We start from the raw sequence: 18,686 nt of genomic DNA on the forward strand, positions 1-18,686 counted from the left end.
CACTCAAGATATACTGAACAATAATTCATTTCCTGTTCAGAGTGGGTGTTAAGAAATACCCTTTTTGTAGTGGTGTGATTTTCTTTTCTATCCAGAACTGTTTAATGATGCAGTCTCTTTCTAGAGAGACTCAGCGTGCATAATTAAACGGGCCTTCAGGTCATTCATCTGCAAAGAAAAACAAAAACTGTCAGACCGTACTGACTTACAGTGCACCAACCAGACTATGGATGGATGAAATCAGGAAAATAAGTTTGCTTGCTCTGGCCATACAGATGATGCCTTTCTGTGTGTGTATTTCTGTAATGCTAATTCTCTTTTGCTTTCTCCCGTTCCCAAAACCCTTCACCGTGGGAGGCACCCTCGGGTGTAGCCAGTATGTCAGTGCCTCAGTGTTGCTTTAAAGGCCACAGAGTCCTCCTGTTGAGTAAATGCCACTGCAGGATTAAAACGGATTAAAAAGAGTGTTTTCAAACAGAGAAAGTAGAGTGTAGAAAAGTAATCTCAACACCTCAGTATGTTTCTGAAAGCTGCTTTTCCCTGATTAACGAATTGCCACAAAGTGAAATGCAAAAGAGAAACGGCCAGAAAGTACAGGAAATATAGATTCTAGTTTGCACACATGCTATGCTTTCTTACATGTTGTTGATAGCAAACTACTTTTTGTGCTCAATGACCACCAAGCTGTGACAGAGCCTCAGTTTGAATCAGAAATACACTGATGTGGGATGACGCAACATGAGAACTACCTTTTCAACATTTCTCCCTTTCTCCTTCTTTCTTCCTTCTTTAATCATTGCTTACAGTTCCCTACGTTCTTCTCAGTCACCTCAGCAACGAATCAGGTACTGGGTTCTTAATCAGCTGTCAGACTAGTAGGCTTTGAACCCAATAGAACCTAATAGCTTTTAGCACTCCACAGTGGATGAATGTCAATGTATGCAGAACTTCTCCAGAGAGCACTGTTCCATATTGGTAAGAGCAGCAATAGTGTGGTGGATAAAGTCAGTATTATTCACAGTGAGATCATTCTGCGTGCTGTGACACACATTCATCTCCCTGTAAGAGTTCTTTTTGTCCTGTTAGCATGGATTCTGTCCTCAGTGTCCTATTTTGTTGCATGACCTGATGGTGTTGCTTCCTCAGCCACTTCAGTTGGATTGCAAATGCTGTGTTATGCTGTTGTATTGCTTTCAAGGTTGTTGTTTGCAGTGAATACACATGCAACCATTTTCTATTCACTGTTTCTATTCATATTTCTTTTATTATTAGTCTCCATATTTGAGAATTATTTGCATGGTACGCAATTTTGTTGTTGTTGCATGTAGGTAAGTGCTCCCACACCGCGCTGAGTCTCCGTGCTGTGTGAGTAGAATACCAATAAGCAATGTTTCTCTGTTTTAGTGCCGTCATCAGGAATGACTCGTCTGGCCCGCTCACGCACCACCTCCTCTTCCAGCATCACGTCCATGGACAGCAGTCGCAGCCGCAACAACCTCAACAGCTTGCTGGAGGGCAGCGCTATGGGGGCCTTGGACAACCAGGCCAGACCCCAGACCATGGAAGTCTCCTGCTAAACCACACCCAACCCCCTGCACACACTCATAGTAACTTATGTGCCCTCTCCCCCTCTCTTTCTCTCTCTCCCTCTGTCTATCTCTCTCTTATCCTTCTCCTAAGCAACTCAATGCCAGGATATTCTGTAATAAACTATTGTGATTAGAAAAGAGGATGTAAGAAATATATTACCAGATACATATTATTAAATATTGAATATTAAATACACCATCAAAGTCACATTCCTAGCAGAAACCATAACTACATTCAGATGTGTTGTGTGTTCAAATGGTCAACCACATGATTGACTCAACTGTCCAACACCAACCCCTTGTATTTATTTTTTTCACATTGTCTTAGTTTTTGTTGTCTTTACAAACACTTTAAAAATCCTCCATGTGTTTAAAATAACTGGTAGACTTTTATCATTGCACAGACCAACACTTTTACTATTTTAACTGGTCTCTGCTGTTGTGAACTCTAAACTTGTAGGATGCATTGATTTTGAGTCACTGTATCTCTGTCTAACCCAAACTTACTGCAATGTGAGGCCGGAAAAAGTCTACAGTCTAAGTATACAGAGGAATCACTAAACCTACTGTAGCTGCAGAAATAAAGGTAAAGTGATACACGTAAGAACCATTGCAGACTGTAGCACATTGTCAGTAAAGTCCTGTACCAGTGTGTCACATTACATGCATTCATTTTTTTGTATTCTTTTTGTGACTGATCTCGTCTCTTTTTCTCTCTGCTTTGTGTTAATGTTTTTGTTCCGTTGAATAGATGTTTTAACAACCTTTTATCAAGTGGGTTCTGATGTGAAAAGTACAAGTCCCTTTGATGAGAGGCCCAGTGGTACTTCTCACAGTCTGCCGATTCAACTCATTTATATTACTACTGAATAAAGCTACAACACGACAACATGTCTGGTGCTTTCATTTATTAGTACCTTGCCAGTAAGTCTTCCTACCAAGTGCTCTGGTACCTGCTACTGTGGTCCTGCTCTACGCCCTGCACTGCTCCTACTATTTCCAGTCATAGTTTGATTGTTTCGATTGTTATTAATTGATAAGTGCCATGGCGCATCAAACCAACTGCTACCCTGGAATTCCAGAGTTCTCGCGTGAGCACAATTTGAATTTTCTTAGCGAGTTACTCGGACATTGAGTAATGCTGCTCATAAACTATGCCCTTGTAGCCGAGCTGCACCAATCACATTGGTGTATCTGATGTAGCCGGGCCAGAGGTGAGCTAAACAGATGACGACAGTTTAATCTACTAGTTAGCTCTGCTGGTGGCTAAGCATATCGGGCTCTGAATACGTTACCCCCTGTGTTGTTGTGATTGGTCATAGTGTTATCCAATTGCGTGTAGTGAGATTTTCAAATGCACGCTTGGTGCCGTCCTTCGAGATGGGCAACCTTCGGTACTTGATTCCAGACCCTTATATCTTAAGGATTTGGGTTCTCGATTTCCAAACTTACCAGCTGCTATAATTGTCATGAATCATAGGTATATCTGTATCAGCGTCTGTCCGAGGTTTCTCCCTAAAAAGGAAGTTTTTCGTCGCCCCTGTCACACCAAATGTTTGCTTGTGTGAATTTGTTGGTTCTTTGTAAATCATAGTGTGGTCCAGATCTACTCTATGTACAAAGTTTCCTGAGATTACACCATTGAATTGAATTGCACATACAAAAACAAGTGTAGTGCATGTATTTGATTAAAGAAAGAAAGAAAAAGTATGTCTCAGTACAGTGAGTGATTGTGCTTTTCCTCTTCTGTTAGTGGAAAAGTGAGGTGACTGTGGTGAGTTAGTTTCCAACCACGCTTGTTCTTATTTCCTCACAGTGACAACTATGAGGCAGTCTATATTTAGCACATATTGAAAAAACAGAATGATCAGCTGCACTGCAAATGATATGAGGTGGACTTCAATCTAAAAAGAAGTACTAAAGCAGATGAATCTCACATTAAGGCTTCTCTTATCGTGCTGGCGTCTCCATTGTGCAACACTACAATTTTCCTCAATTAATGGCAAAACAAAATGAACTTCTCATTAAGTACATACAGGGGAGAAGACCATACCATCTGTACAGTTTAATGCAACAACCCTGCTATGACTACTGTCCATTTTGTGTTGCGATCTCTGTGAACAGTTAATTTTTTGTGTCTAAAATGTGCACTCAAATCCAAACAATTGAAGGTGATACTCTTATTTAATTGCAATCTGAACATAAGAGTTTTACTATGAGTAATGTGGAGTTAGATACCACAATTACAAATAGGGCTTTTGCTATATTTGGTGAACCAATCTAGATAACCATTTGAGAAAGATATCCCACACACTGGTATGGAATGATTCAATTTTTTGATTAGACGTTCTTTCCGCCTGCTCTAACATGCCGTTCTCTGTGATTACAGCACACATCTGACCCTGTTCTGGTAAAGATTATTTTATTTGTTCCATTCACAGTAGAGTTTGGACTCAATACATCTGATTAAAGAATAGTACAAGAGATTATGAAGGAACTTTTTTTCTTCTCAAGCATGTAAAATTCAACATAAAAAAGACAACAGCCGTTGTTGAGCACATATCCTGCAAAATAAAAAAACAAAAAAGTAAAAAACAAGAAAGAGATGACAATTAATTTACATGCTTGCTTGAAAATGGAGTAGAAAGAAGCATAAACTTATGTAATCCTACCTCTTAATAATTAAATCATTAATTACAAAAATACAATACAATTATAGAACTTGACATACTTTTCCCTTATCACACCCATTGTTACATAATTACAGCTAAATACAGAACACAATTTAAACCGCTATGTACATAGTATCTTAATTGTCTTGACAGAGCAATAAATAAGCATGTGCATTTTGGAATATACATACATATACACACACCTGGTGACTAAGGGCTTTGCTCACCAGGTGTGTGTATATATGTATGTATACTATGTGTATCCTTCATCCCTGTATTTAGTGAGGATCCTATTTTTTTATTTTTTTATTTTTTATTATTTCATAAACAAGATCATGTATGGACACTGCTTCAGTTTAACATGCAGACTGTTCCACAATTTCCCTCCACAAATTGAGATTGTTAATTTTCTTTGACAACTTGTACACAAAAAATGATTTTGAGTACAAAATGCCTTTAATATTGTCATATTGCTCCACTACTGCACTGCTTCATTGCAGTGTCAGCATGATGGATGAACTTTACGACTGCTGGTAAATCAGGGTAGGAGTAGGCTGGCAGGGGAACCTTCGTCATGCTTCTGCAGAGGTTTAACTCTTATCTGATTAACACAATTAACATGACTGACAATATCTGAATGCAATGGGAACACTAAAATGACAGGGAAAATTTGGTCAGCGCTTTCCATTTACCAGACATCACAGTTGCAAAATCTAAAGGCAGATAAAATGTAGTTTGGACCAGTGTAACCCTAATTTACACAAACAGTCTGTGTGAAATAACGTCACTGTTTCAACCCACCACATTGCACCACAAGGTGCATGTACATGTACATATGCACATGCTGCTTACGTAGACAAACAGTTCATTCCATAAACAAGTGATGCTCTACAAACCCCAGTTGAAAACATTCTGCATTCGAGAGATCAACACGAGATGTTCTGAGTCGGGATGTCAAGGTCTTGAGCGTCACAGGAAGCTGCAGCAGGGTGACATACATAAAGGCCATGCAGGATGTCTCGTCTCTTCAGTCAGCCACCACTATAAACAGCTGTAAAAACAGCCGTCTTCATGAGAACAGTGCAGAGGAGGGAACACTTCTGATTGATTAGCAGGCCGGAGTGGAAACCCGAGTTTTTATTTGTGTATGTGTGTGCTGAAGGCAGACAAGCCTTTTTTTTCATCAAAAAAGATTCGTAATTTACCAGTGGATCTGAGAAAGATCTTGATTACTACTTGTTATCGTGCGGAATATAATTTCTGGACAAACACTTAATACAGACATTGAAGGAGGTGAGTAGTCTATGTTACTTGCTCTGGAAATGGTATTTTGCCTGAAGGAAGTTTTCTTACTTTTTCCTTTTTTTGTTTTGTTTGATGACCTGACTTTTACCTCCAAAATATTAGTAAACTTACTGCTTGATTACTTGTACTACTTCAAATTAAATATCTATTTTTATGTGAATGGAGAAATCAGTTACTGGTTAAATTGTTCATTTGATATTTTAAAGGTATTTTATAACGTTCTGCTGCTATTATTTGAAAAAACAAAATAGTATGCGTTTTAGGAATAAAATCTATTAATTTAAAAAAAAATCTATCACTCATGTGAAGTAGATTTTATTCCTCGTAAACATGTTGCATGGAAATTTAACACAGGATATAAATGCCTCTTGTTGTGGTCAGGCGCCTTCCTGTATCATCTACATGTAGGTCGTGTTGCCATGTTGCAAAATAGTGTGCAGTAGCCTACCTGTGAGCTCTATCACGGATGGCAGTCATAATCTAATAACTAGAGGGATAATTACATTATGAATGTGAAGGGTATTGAAGGCCTTTGAAGACAGACCCTTTTCTAATTGTGCTTCCCATTTCCTCCTGTGTCTCTTTTTCTGCCATTACACATCAGCAAGGAACCAAAGAACATGGGGACCTGCCCCATCCGATTTCAATCCAACCTGACAATCCTTGAAAATCCACCTGAACCTGTATCACCACGTAGGTTATTTTCCCAAGACATCAACGCAGAAAATAAAACAAAGAAACATGTAACAACCAGCATTTGGTTTATTATATGCTTCTCTTTCTTTCTCTCTGCAGCCCTCCAGGACAGCGTTATTGTATCCCTCTGTAACTACCCATCTTGTGTGCGTACGGAATTGACCATGTGCCTTGGGGAACGACTCACCATCATATCAGAGTATGTGATGTAGCTCCTAATGTTTCACCCTCACCGTTGTTTTCACCTAGACAGATACAGTTAGTCATTGCTGATTAATTTCCCCAGCAGCGACGGTGATTATGTGATGGTGAGATCTACAACCACAGGACGGGAGAGCTACGTTCCCACAATCTACATCGCCAAGGTGACACACAGGTAGGTCATTGTCATAAGAACTCATGTTAAGACATCTGTCTCATTACTGTGTGTGTGTGTGTGTGTGGTGTTGTTTAGCTATATTTGTGGGGTTCAAACACCGGGAGTCCAGTTGTGCTCGGAATAATAGCAGCATGGTTAAAAAAAGTGAACAAAGTGTGGGAAGGTTGAATCAGTGGTAGAGCAGGTGCACATGTACTGAGAGGTTTATGCCTCGACGCAGATGTCCAGGGTTTGAATCTGGCCTGTGAAAATTTCCTCCATGTCTCCCCCCTTTCTCACCTAGCTGTCCTGTCAAAGGTTAAAGACGGAAAAGCCCCCAAAAAACAACTTCAAAAAACAAAAAAGTGAATAACGCTCAAAATCCTTTAGAATAGCTTTTAATTGAATTCAGTGCATCGGGGTCGTTGTACGAACTGCCTGCGGCCGTAGACCCAAAAAGAACAATTTTGCGCTGATCAGTCTACAGAATGTTGCGCCATTTACTTGAACACAACACTGCGATTATTTGTTGTTGTTTTTTAAGATTATTTTTTGGGGCTTTTTTCGCTTTATTACAGTGATAGTAGACTGGTAAATGGGAGAGAGATGGGGGATGACACGCAGCAAAGGGCAGCAGGTCGGACCCATAGCTGCGCCACTGCAGGACTCAGCCAACATGGGGCGAACGCTCCCACTGGGTGAGCTAGAGGCCGCCCCACGCTGCTATTATTCTGAACATGCCCCTTTCAATTTCAGATTCAATTACATAGAATGAGCAGCATGCATGTCTTGACTGTTGGGTCTGTTACTTACCAGTACATTTTTTACCATGTAGAAATATCACTTCTACCAAAAACAATTTTTATTTTGTTACTATTATTTTGAACACATCTGTACTTGTGGGGTTCCAACAGCTTTGTGGGGCCAAAATGCTGGACCCCACAACTTTAAAGGGCTGTTTGAGGGTTAAGACTTGGTTTTAGGATTAGGGTTAGAATTAGGTCATGGTTAGGGTGAGGGTAAGGGTTAAGGTCAGGCATTTACTTGTGATGGTTAAGGTTAGGGTAAGGGGCTAGGGAATGCATTATGTCAATGACAGGTCCCCACAAAGATAGTGCCACAAACCTGTGTGTGTGTGTGTGTGAGAGAGAGAGAGAGAGAGAGAGAGAGAGAGAGAGAGAGAGAGAGAGAGAGAGAGAGAAACAGCAGAGGAATTGTACAGAAGTGAAATGAGGGGTGGGGAGTCCCCTGACAGGTGGGAGGAGCCTCTGTAGAGGTAACCTTTACCTCAGTGGAGACAGAGGTTTGGAACAAAACTTCTGTTCTCTCCAGTGTCATGACACCAACCTCTGCCTCCTGCAGTTTCAGTCCTCCTCCAGTGGGGAATGTGCTTTGATACTGTTCCAGTGGATTTTTTTTTTTTAACTTGAAAACAACAGCAACCTACATATTTATTTTTGTCTTTATGACAACACTGTCTTATTGTCCCACTGTGTCTTCTTCCTGTTCAGATGGCTGTTCACAGGCATCAGCAGGTACAAAGCAGTGGAGCTGCTCATGCAGCCTAATAACCAGAGCGGAGCCTTCTTGATTCGGGAGTCAGAGACAGACAAAGGTTAGAGGGTTATTGGTTCTTTTCCCCCACTGTGAATTGCATTCAAAACATACTCAATCCAAGCCTAAACTGTGACACCAGGAAATAAAATTAGCTTTAAAATATAATGTGGGGTGGGTGTCAGCGGATAATTGTAATGGTTTCTAATGCAGTTCCACTATTAAAGGGCCCATGGCATTAACATTTTCACTTTATGAGGTTTTTTAACATTATTATGAGTTCCTCCAGCCTGCCTATGGTCCCCCAGTGAAATGGCGATAGGTGTAAACCAAGCCCTGAGTTTCCTGCTCTGCCTTTGAGAAAATGAAAGCTCAGATGGGCCAATCTGGAATCTTCCTCCTTATGAGGTCATAAGCGGCAAAGTTACCTCCCCCTTTCTCTGCTTTGCCCGCCCAGAGAATTTGGCCCACCCATGAGAGAGCGACATCAACAAGCAAAGTGGCAGTTGGTCAAGGCCAAGTTTATTGTGGAACTGGCTCTAGAGGCTGTAATTCTGCACCAAGGCTGAATTTTGGGAAAGAGACTTCAGATATGGTATTAGGAGACCACTAAGGTATATAAACCCTCCAAAGAACACCATGTCATGGGACTTTTAAAAGATTTTTGCTTATAGAAGTGACAGTAGTTATATCATTAGAATGGCTTACTTTGCCTTAGAAACAACTGGAGCTATGGTTTAAGAAGGCAAAGGAATGTGAATCAGTTCTGGCATTAATTATGTGCAAAATTAAAAATCAAGGCTGTGTAGTTTACCTGCTGCATCTGTGGTCTTTTTCATGTTCAGATTGTTACTCGCTGTCTGTCTTGAAGAGGGCCAACGCTTCATACTCGGACTGTGTAAAGCACTACCGAATCCGTCACCTTGAAAATGGCTGGGTCTACATATCTCCAGGAATCCCCTTCCCCTCCCTGCTTCACCTGGTGGAACACTATTCAGGTTTGCACGGATGATGCAATTATGTTTTCCTGCCTGAGCAGCATGCTAAAAAATTAATATTAAAATGTTGCCTCTTCTCACAGAGTCTGCAGATGGATTGTGTGGACGGCTGACAGAGCCTTGCTTCATCCAGGGTTTGGACAACGCTAGAGAAGCCAGGCCTTTACCCACAACTGTCAGAAGGCCTACCATCAACTGGAAGGACATTAGCAGGTGTGACAGACTGTCTTTAGCCTTGCTTCTACTAATGACTGCCACAAGATGTCACACCATTGCAGCAGAGCATGAGCGTCCCGCTTAGATAACAATTGATTCATCTTTGTGAAGTTTATCAGTCTTTGAAAATCCTTTTCCGTCTCTTCCAGTTCAATGATTTTCAAAAGGAAGAGAACAGAGTCGGACAACTCTCTGGTGAGTGAAGGCCTGAGGGAGGCCATCACCTCCTACCTCCAAATGACAGAGGGCAACGATCACAGCTGGGACACTTGAAGAGAAATAGTGGATCAGTCTGACAAAAAGAAGTCAGACAGATGGAGGGAAGTCAGATGCATGCTGTCCTGTCCCATCTCTAGTTTGGGCAAGCCATTGTATGAGGTCATCTGTGTGCCCAGATGTAGTCTTTGCAGACCGCCCTGAAGTTGCGGAAGGGCTAAGACACTACAATGTATGTTGTAACATACTGTATGTCAGCAACAAAACTGTTTTTGTGTGTTTAAAGAGGCACACAGTGGAGTTGGGAGCTGAAAATTGAAAGTCTGTGAGACATTTGTTCTCAATTGGTTTCAAAAGTTGAATGTTTCTCTTAATTTAATATGTGCTGTTGAATGCAATGTAAAATATGCAAATTATATATTGTAATATGATTGTTGTCATTGTTATGATATTGGAATCCAATAAAATATGTTAGCTACGTGATAACTTAGCAACACAAAAAGAGAGTCTCGCCTGTATTTTCTTGGTATAATAACGCCTAACGTTGTATATGTGTTTATCATTGAAGCTAGGCCCTACTTGATTCTTGCAGAGTGTGCTTCTCTGCCACCAGATGCCGCTTAATTACCTCCAATAATTCATCAAAGCCTTCCACTTCCTGCCCGAACAGTTCAGTTCAGGAAGAAGAAATAATGGCGACGCTTCTGGGGTCCGAGTCCCCTTGTACTGGAGGAAAACGAAGAAATTGCAACGGCAATGTCGTCACAAAGTTCACGGCTAGTAAAATTACTGGTCAGGGTTTCAGTCGAGGGACACAGGTAAGAGAAACAATGCATGTTTCGTCGATAAAGACATCTGAAAGACCAGGGACTTGCGTTCAGAGTCCAGCCTGAAAACGAAGACGTTGTCCAGGAGACTTGACTGGCGATCCAGTTGCCCCTGTCAGCTTTTGTTTTGCAGCTAGCTCGAACATTACGGAGTGTTTTAAAAAATTACAACCCTAAATTTCTACGCTATTGAGTTCTGTACAATAATATTTGCTCCCTGACAAGGCAAACATCATTAGTACTACAAGTGCATAAAGCAAGGTCCTCTTCAAGTGGGTCTTTTGTTGTTAGCCCCACGTTAGCTTAGCATTATCGGCCAGGTTAACTACGATATAGAAACGCTTAGACCTGGCGCATTGACGGGTTGTTATTGTTTTTTATCGGTAAATGTCTCCAGGGAGCCCGTAGTTTAATTTCGGAAGCTCTTAAAACACGTAATCAATGGCAACAATGTTAGCTGATGTTACACCGTAACATCAGCTAACATTAGCTAGCTAAGCCAGTTCAGGTGATTACGTAACGACACACTAACCGCTAGCTAGCTAGCCATAACTAACTTTACCGTTTCCATAAATAGTTAGGCCACAGCTGTTCGGACAAGTTCGCAAGTTTAGTCTTTAGTTCCACGCAAGCAAACATTTATACGATATTTATTTTAACTTTGTAGCATATAGGGCCTATTTGTTCGTTACTTTCGATATAGCTAACGCTAACGTTAGTTGACGTAACGTTAAACTGTTTTGATTTTTGCATTGCTTATGCATATGAACGTACCACAGATCTGTCTTGACATTTTCACACATTCATCCACGGTATCTTTATTTCACTTAGTTCTTAACACGTTTGTGACTTCAACTGTTAAATTGCGAAGCTGATGAAACCATGTATTCCTGTAGAGTCAATGTTGTGCCTTTTGCCTTCTTGCTGACTGCCAGTTTTTATGGTCGCATGTCTCAGTGGTGAAGCGAAATGTCAGTATGATGCACCTTACGTCTAAAAATATTCCCGATAACCTTGAAAATGTAGAATTCGACAAGTAATATACGACTTCTCACAGTGTTAAGGCAGTTGTCATAATGAACACGTTTGTTATGTCAGTGCTTTTTGGACTCTTAGAAGGCTTCAGCGAAGGCTTTCCATGGTCATCTTGTTAGTATGACAATAGCTGTTAACCATTTAAAAACTTTCTCCGACGCAAGAAGGCTACGCCCTCTCTCGTTTTTGCAACACAATTTGGTACTTGGAGAGGGAACCATGCGGGCCGCAAAATGTCCCGTCATTTGTTCAACATGAAAAGCAGATGTGCTTTATAAACTTGATTAATAGTTACAAAAATTAAGAGTTACTTTGTCATCAAGTAATAGTTGTAAACTCTGAAATCAGTTTTTTTTTTAGTTCTCTTTGGGCTGCAGGGGTTGTCAGCCTTCTTTTTAACTTTAAAATGGATAGATAGTAATGGCCTCTTATGCTTTAGTTATAGGGTTTAAATAGCATATGAATATCCAATATCTTGAATGAGAAAAGGCATAGTGCTACATTTTGAGTTTCTTCTTTTTGGTCATACAATGGCAATAGGAGGATTGGGTTGTTTACCGATCATGTATAGAGGAAATTATCCCCAGATTTTACAAAATGTGTCTCTCTTGCAATAAAAATTAACCCATTAGTTTTAGGAGTAAATGCACAAGAGTCAAAAGATCTCAGCCTTCTGACATGCAAGGTGAGGAATTATCATGTGATCTTTCATGCATATCTTTAAATTCCAGCTGTTGTCACAGCCTTTTCTTTAAAAAAAAAAAAAAAAGGGTTTTAACAGTGAGGATTGCAGTCACAACTAGACAGAAAAAAACATTACCGTAGAGTAAATAAATACAGTACTACATGTATGAAATAACCTCATCTGTGACCTTTCCAAAAAGCCCAATTCAGAATGCCCCACAAGGGTTTAATCTAAATGAGAAAAACTTAACACAGAACACCAATGCTTGCATTCGGCATGTTGTAGGGTCAGCCTTAAGATTTGGCTGCACCTTACGGACTTGCTCCACAATACTTTTTCACCCAATGACTGAGCCAGGCCAGGACTCCTGTCCTACAATTTTAAGTTATTACAGGGGGGACATAAGAAGCTGCTTGGTTGTTTTTTGGTTTCTGTTCTCCTAGTTGCAGTGGTCTACTACCTGCTTGTTGCAAAGAAGGCACAACCTTCATCACCATCATGCTGTCTACATGATGTAGACAGCATATATTTTCTTTACTTGAAAGCACGCTCTGCTTTCCTCTGTAAGAAAAATGCTATTACGAGCAGAATAAATTGTATATTTTTCTCAAGATTGCAGCCTGACATCCACTAGTACGCAAAAATACCTGTGAATGCTAATGCAAATGACATTACATCCATTTTTCACTGTGTATATTGGACTATTTACGGTTGCCTCTGTTTGTGTCTTAGCTCCCAGGAGGCCTGCTCCAGGAGAGAGATAAACGGGCCAAGTGGCATGGCATCCCAACTCTGCTGCAGAGGCTCTACGAGAGCAGCCATCCCAACAGTGACCTCTCCCATGCCCACAGCTTTCTTAAGGTAACTAGCCACACAGCACTAGTCCATCCAACAATGAGGCTGTGCAATTACTGGTTTTAACCACTTGTTGCTGAATGTTTTACTTTGGAGCCTGGGTGATAAAAATTCCATGTTGACAATGGTTTTTGTCAGGTTCTATCATCCCAGCTCTCCATGGAGGCCATGTCTTTTGTCACAGAGGACAGGAAGACCGCTCAGGAATCTACCTTCCCCAACACGTACACCTTTGACCTCTTTGGTGGAGTCAATGTAAGTTTGACATTACTAGGGCTTGATGCTCTGTAATTATTGGACTTAGAGAAGCTTGTTACCTCTGAAAAATCAGTTGTCATGTAACACAACTCATACAGAGGCACTTTAAATGTAAATACAGTATTTGCTCATAGCACTAAATACAATTTTTTCTGTTTCTCTTAAGCTGCTTGTGGAGCTCTTGATGAGACCTACATTAACTATGCAGAAGAAAAAAGCCAACAGTAAGTAGTGATGTGAATATGTCTGTTTTTATTTGGAAGTTAACAAGTTTTTACGTGATAATTGATTTTGATTTAATTATTTGGTCTGGCAGTTTGTCTAATGTCTGTGTTTCTGTTTCAACAGTGAATGATGATTTGGTCAAGGACTGCCTTAGTGTTCTCTACAACTGTTGTATATGTGTAAGTATCCTGTTACATTTTGTACATACCAGAGAAATGTCAGAGGTGCATTATACCTTGCTTCTATTTAGCGCATGTGTAAAAGTAGGAAGTATTTTTCTTGCAGTTGGGTTGTGATGTTACATAGTCTCAGGATCAACAGGATCATTTTTACTGACAGCATGGGCATGGTTTAAATAAAGTGCACATTTTCTTCTTTAATTCATAGACCGAGGGGGTCACAAAGAGCCTGGCAGCAAGGGATGACTTTGTTCTGTTTCTCTTCACCCTGATGACAAACAAGAAGACGTTTCTACAGACTGCTACACTAATTGAGGATATACTTGGAGTCAAAAAGGTCAGAGTTATAATTGTATTGAGTCCTCATGCTATGAAGTCACTTAATGATTTATGCTGTGACACATTTGGCAAGCCAGCAATCTTCGTAAAGGGTGAGCTTTATGTGGACCTGTTTCTTAAACGTCAGTGAAATTGTAATTTATGAGTCTTAATTTTTCTGTTAAAATACGTTTTTAATTTTTGCTCTGCTGATACATGTATTGTTATCTGCTGGCTCTGTTGTCCATATCCAGACAACTCGTATGCCAGAATGAGTTTGCCTGGCAGAGCTACGTACACCCAAATGTCACACCCATGTCTTCATTTATGAATCATTCTGTGCTTTGCTTTAATTTCTATTGATATTCCTATATGTTTTCAAACGCATATCACTATCTTTGCTTAGCTCTGTAGAGTGAAATTTTTGTAATTTACCAGATTCATTGACAAACATTGGGTACTCTGTTGTCCGTTATTGAACCCAGGCGTTATATGTCCGTTACTGAGTCTTCTTAATGTTTGAATAATGCAACTCCACTAAGGCGTTGTAGTGCCTACATATGGAGGCTTTTAGACACTCTATTTGTAGCTTGAGCATCTCCACAAATATTACAATGACTTAATTATTTATATGTCAGTGTTTCATGTAGGTTGCATAAATTGAGTTTCTTTGTGTTCTCTACTGTAGAGCTGTAACAAACTGTACAATTAATTATCCCAGAAAAAATTGCAAATTAACAATAATTATAATCCCCTTTCAGTCAAAATATTTTATGTCTTACTTTTTCTTTTTTGATTGAATCCCAGGATACATCTTTTGGTAATTTATGTCCATCCATCCATCTATCTCCGCTTATCCGGTCTATTGGTTATTTATGTGACCCAGATAATGTAATAACACAAGTACACAGCCTATGAAGTAAACCACACCTCTTTTCAATGTTTTATGACTTTTTCTTAAATGACCATAAAATTGACAATTACCATCAACAGCCATACCCCTTAGGACCCTAGCTAATGTTACCAATTACCAATCAGACAATTATGTAATAATTGTTAAAGGCCTACTCTACTGTTCATATTTCTGGGCCTGGTAGTGTTAGTGGTGGTGATGACAACTAGGAGTAGTTTGACAAGCGGATTTTCTTCTATTTAGTATTTGACAGATTCATATTTTTGTTATTTAGCAATGGTGTTTCCAGTGGAAACCACCTTCCTGCTTTATATCATACAGTGAGAGAATGTCAATAGGAATGTTTAGGGGAGAGTATGAAAACATGTCTACATTATTGGCAACGGTTTTACAGTTGACATTTTAAACTCATTTGAAATGGAAACACCTATGATATTAACCTGCAACATCATGACAGAAGTAAAACTCTCTATAGAACTATGCTTTTGCGGTAGCGGTGGTAAAAAATGGAAAAGGGGAAAAAAATGTAAGGAAATTAGTGCTGTCAGTTAAACATGTTATTAACGGCATTATCACAAACTCATTTTAACTGCGTCAGTTTTTTTATCGCAAAATTAACGTTCTTTTTGGCCTAGCAAACTTTGTAGTTTTTTCACATGCTGTTGCAACAACTAGTAATGTTAGAAAAACTACAACTAGCTAGACCGGAAACAAAACAACAGGAATGCTGCACACACTGGTTTGGGCTTGCGAGCCGGCCAAAGAGTAGTAACGTTAAGTTACGTTTTGAGTGGATGGCGAGCGCAAGACGCCGAAATGGATGCCAATAAGATTCTGAATGGAAAGTTTACGTTTTAAAAGTTGCCAAATGGTTCCGTTGACAAGACCAAAGTGATCTGTGTGTTTTGTTGTTGAGCTACCATCGCGGCACGTCCAGTCTACACTACCAGTTTGATGGAGAGCCTGGGTCTGTCTGAAGGTTCTTCCTAAAAGGGATTTTTCCTCACCACTGTTGCTTACTCTGGAGGGAACTACTAGACTGTTGGGTCCTCGTAAATCATAGTGTGCTAAGCCTACTTTATATGTAAAGTGTCTTGAGATCACTTTTTTTTTTTTTTTTTTTTTTTTTTTTTTTTTTTAATGAAAAGTCAAATTATCTTGTTTTATGGGTAAATATCATTAGCTTTATCTATAAATTGATATATTGAAATTGAAGAAAAACACGCTACAGTTTTAGCAGGTAGCAGATTCTGTCTGGGTCAATTTCACAACTTTTAATTCATAAATGTCTGATGTCTTTCAGCCTTTTTTTTGGTAACAGTTCATTTGTTTGCATTTCTCAGGAAATGATCCAGTTAGAGGGCATCCCCAACCTGTCAGGCCTGGTCCAAAGCTTTGACCAACAACAACTAGCCAACTTCTGCCGCATCCTATCTGTAACTATCTCAGAACCTGATGTTGGAAACGACGACAAGCACACTCTGTTGGCCAAAAATGCACAGCAGAAAAGCAATGCTAGCCCCTCACGGGCCGAGGTCAACCAGGGTAGGTTGTCTTAAGACTACATTGTAGGGCTGCACAATATTGGCAAAAATCTGACATTGCAATATTTTTTTCTTTGTGTGCAATATTAAAAAAAAAAAAAAAAAAAAAAAATAGACTACAGGAATATTTAAAAAATTGTAGTTGAATGCATTAATCTGGTGCACCTTTTGAGGGCAGAATGAAGATGCTAGATCTATGATGAACTTTGTGTTCTTGTAATCAGTATTTTGGTCTTGTAAATCATTTAAACATCATCAAACACTTTGGTTTATTATCCAGTGTAGCATGACATTTTTAGGTTAATTTACTTGACCTGACATCACGCATCCTAAAATGTGACTATTGCGCATGCGAACATTGCCATTTCTAAAACGATATATCGTGCAGCCCTAGTAAAGAGTTCTCAGTACATACTATAATGTATCTTGTGCCATTGCAAAAAGAATGGATCAGTAAATTGTGAACTATCAATACTATTGCTCCAATAGTAACCCTGCTGAACATCCCTGGCTTCATTGAGCGGCTGTGTAAGTTGGCCACTAGAAAGGTGTCTGAGGCCACAGGAGCTAACTTCCTGCAGGAACTGGAGGACTGGTACACATGGCTAGACAATGCTCTGGTCCTGGACGCCCTCATGCAGATGGCTACCGAGGAGGCTGAACAAAGCAGTACAGGTGAGACGAGTCAGTTGTGCTGCCGGTTCCTTACACTGCTTAAATCCTATGAACTTTGATTCACAGATTTTTTTCCCCCCCTCACCTCCAGAGTCATCAGATGAGAGCTCCCTGGCCACCAGCCCTCTGAGACATCGACTGCCCCAGTCCATGAAGATTGTCCATGAGATTATGTATAAAGTAGAAGTGCTCTATGTGCTATGTGTCCTCCTTATGGGCCGACAGAGGAACCAGGTACTTCACAGCACACATCTCGTCCCTTCTTGATATTTAAACCGGAGTGTTGTTTCACTGAACCCTGTATTGTGTCTCACAGGTCCACAAGATGCTAGCAGAGTTTCGTCTCATCCCAGGGCTCAATAATCTGTTTGACAAGCTGATCTGGAGGAAATACACTGCCTCAAATCATGTAGTCCATGGCCAAAATGAGAACTGCGACTGTAGTCCAGTATGAACTTTCAACATTATCCTTGGAAACTGGCTCTGGGCAGTTAAATTAAACATTTAAGTTAAACATAACCATTAACACTCTGTTCTCATTGTGCAGGAAATATCCTTCAAAATCCAGTTCTTGCGGCTACTTCAGAGCTTCAGTGATCACCATGAGTAAGTGACCCATTATTTAATGACCTGGAAGTTGATTTTTTTTCTTTTGTTTGTTGTTTCAAATGTTTTCCTTGTCTTTAGGAATAAATACCTCCTACTGAATAGCCAGGAGCTGAATGAACTGAGTGCCATATCCATGAAGGCTAACATCCCTGAGGTGGAAGCACTGGTCAACACAGACAGAAGCCTAGTGTGTGACGGGAAGAAGGGCCTTCTCACACGCCTTCTCACTGTCATGAAGAGGGAACCTCCTGACTCGTCATTTAGGTCAGCATCACATAGGCCAAAGATTAAGATGCCCAAGATAATGGTGATGATATGTCAGCCTTCTGTAAAAGAGTCACCATGTTGGAGTATCAGGCTCTCTGTTGTTGTTATTATTTTTTAAGAGTTCTCAAGATTGGTCTCTAGTTCTGCTTTTTATAGCTTTGTTGAAACTGTCTGTTGTTTGCAGATTCTGGCAGGCAAGGGCAGTGGAAAGTTTTCTCAGAGGAGCCACCTCCTATGCAGACCAAATGTTCCTCCTGAAGAGGGGACTACTAGAGGTAAAACTACAATCATAGATTGTTTTTATCATCATCCATGAAGACCCTCCACATTGCGCAGATCTGTCCTTGATTTTGAATTCTCTTGACTGTACACCTACTCACTTTCTGCTTCCATCCCTCAACAGCACATCCTGTTTTGCATCATAGACAGTGGCTGTACGTCTCGAGATGTCCTACAGAGCTACTTTGATCTGCTTGGAGAGCTCATGAAGTTTAACATTGATGCCTTCAAAAGATTCAACAAATATGTCAACACTCCAGAGAAGGTATAATTGTGTACAGCTTAAATGCGTTACAAAAATGTATATACTGGCCTAATAAAATTTTTATAACCATTTCTCAACTTGTGTGGTTGATGATCAAGTATGTCAAATAGCATACTATACTATACTGTTGCTATAATTTGATCTCTTT

The 18,686-nt window shown here is 40.0% G+C and overlaps 3 protein-coding genes across 6 annotated transcripts in view; all 3 read left to right on the top strand.

Annotated features, from left to right (window-relative positions):
- ndrg3a (ndrg family member 3a) overlaps positions 1-2,478 on the top strand; it is a 45,049-nt gene extending 42,571 nt beyond the window's left edge. For 2 of the 3 annotated variants that reach the window (XM_032514193.1, XM_032514196.1), the window contains 2 exons: positions 807-845; positions 1,405-2,478. In XM_032514193.1, coding sequence (XP_032370084.1) covers positions 807-845; positions 1,405-1,577 — 212 coding nt within the window. In that variant the 3' untranslated portion in view covers positions 1,578-2,478. The remainder of the gene's footprint in view (positions 1-806; positions 846-1,404) is intronic. The other variant, XM_032514194.1, reaches the window with a different exon arrangement.
- Positions 2,479-5,161: 2,683 nt separating this feature from the next.
- sla2a (Src like adaptor 2a) lies at positions 5,162-10,090 on the top strand. 2 transcript variants are annotated; one of them, XM_032512826.1, is made up of 8 exons: positions 5,162-5,554; positions 6,171-6,259; positions 6,362-6,461; positions 6,549-6,638; positions 8,132-8,235; positions 9,020-9,172; positions 9,256-9,385; positions 9,538-10,090. In XM_032512826.1, exons 2-8 carry the CDS (start codon positions 6,187-6,189, stop codon positions 9,659-9,661), a joined length of 774 nt encoding a protein of 257 aa, XP_032368717.1. In that variant the 5' UTR covers positions 5,162-5,554; positions 6,171-6,186; the 3' UTR covers positions 9,662-10,090. The 2 variants fall into 2 exon arrangements, with proteins under 2 accessions (XP_032368717.1, XP_032368718.1); XM_032512827.1 differs by having other exon boundaries at positions 5,166-5,554; positions 6,552-6,638.
- Positions 10,091-10,184: 94 nt separating this feature from the next.
- trpc4apa (transient receptor potential cation channel, subfamily C, member 4 associated protein a) overlaps positions 10,185-18,686 on the top strand; it is a 14,961-nt gene continuing 6,459 nt past the window's right edge. The window contains exons 1-14 of the mRNA XM_032512825.1: positions 10,185-10,422; positions 12,884-13,012; positions 13,145-13,261; positions 13,431-13,488; positions 13,613-13,668; positions 13,877-14,005; positions 16,243-16,444; positions 16,933-17,118; positions 17,210-17,352; positions 17,435-17,566; positions 17,666-17,724; positions 17,806-17,991; positions 18,179-18,269; positions 18,398-18,538. Of these exons, the coding sequence (XP_032368716.1) occupies positions 10,297-10,422; positions 12,884-13,012; positions 13,145-13,261; positions 13,431-13,488; positions 13,613-13,668; positions 13,877-14,005; positions 16,243-16,444; positions 16,933-17,118; positions 17,210-17,352; positions 17,435-17,566; positions 17,666-17,724; positions 17,806-17,991; positions 18,179-18,269; positions 18,398-18,538 (1,755 nt within the window). The 5' untranslated portion in view covers positions 10,185-10,296. The remainder of the gene's footprint in view (positions 10,423-12,883; positions 13,013-13,144; positions 13,262-13,430; positions 13,489-13,612; positions 13,669-13,876; positions 14,006-16,242; positions 16,445-16,932; positions 17,119-17,209; positions 17,353-17,434; positions 17,567-17,665; positions 17,725-17,805; positions 17,992-18,178; positions 18,270-18,397; positions 18,539-18,686) is intronic.

The sequence above is a fragment of the Etheostoma spectabile genome, chromosome 4 (genome assembly GCF_008692095.1).
Source record: "Etheostoma spectabile isolate EspeVRDwgs_2016 chromosome 4, UIUC_Espe_1.0, whole genome shotgun sequence".
Lineage (NCBI taxonomy): Eukaryota > Metazoa > Chordata > Actinopteri > Perciformes > Percidae > Etheostoma > Etheostoma spectabile.

Excerpts from the sequence above, each read along its gene's own strand:
- sla2a (XM_032512826.1), top strand. The coding sequence starts at position 6,187 with ATGGGGACCTGCCCCATCCGATTTCAATCCAACCTGACAATCCTTGAA. Across the intron at positions 6,462-6,548 it reads CGACTCACCATCATATCAGA|CAGCGACGGTGATTATGTGA; the intron begins GTATGTGATGTA and ends TAATTTCCCCAG. Across the intron at positions 8,236-9,019 it reads GGAGTCAGAGACAGACAAAG|ATTGTTACTCGCTGTCTGTC; the intron begins GTTAGAGGGTTA and ends TTTCATGTTCAG.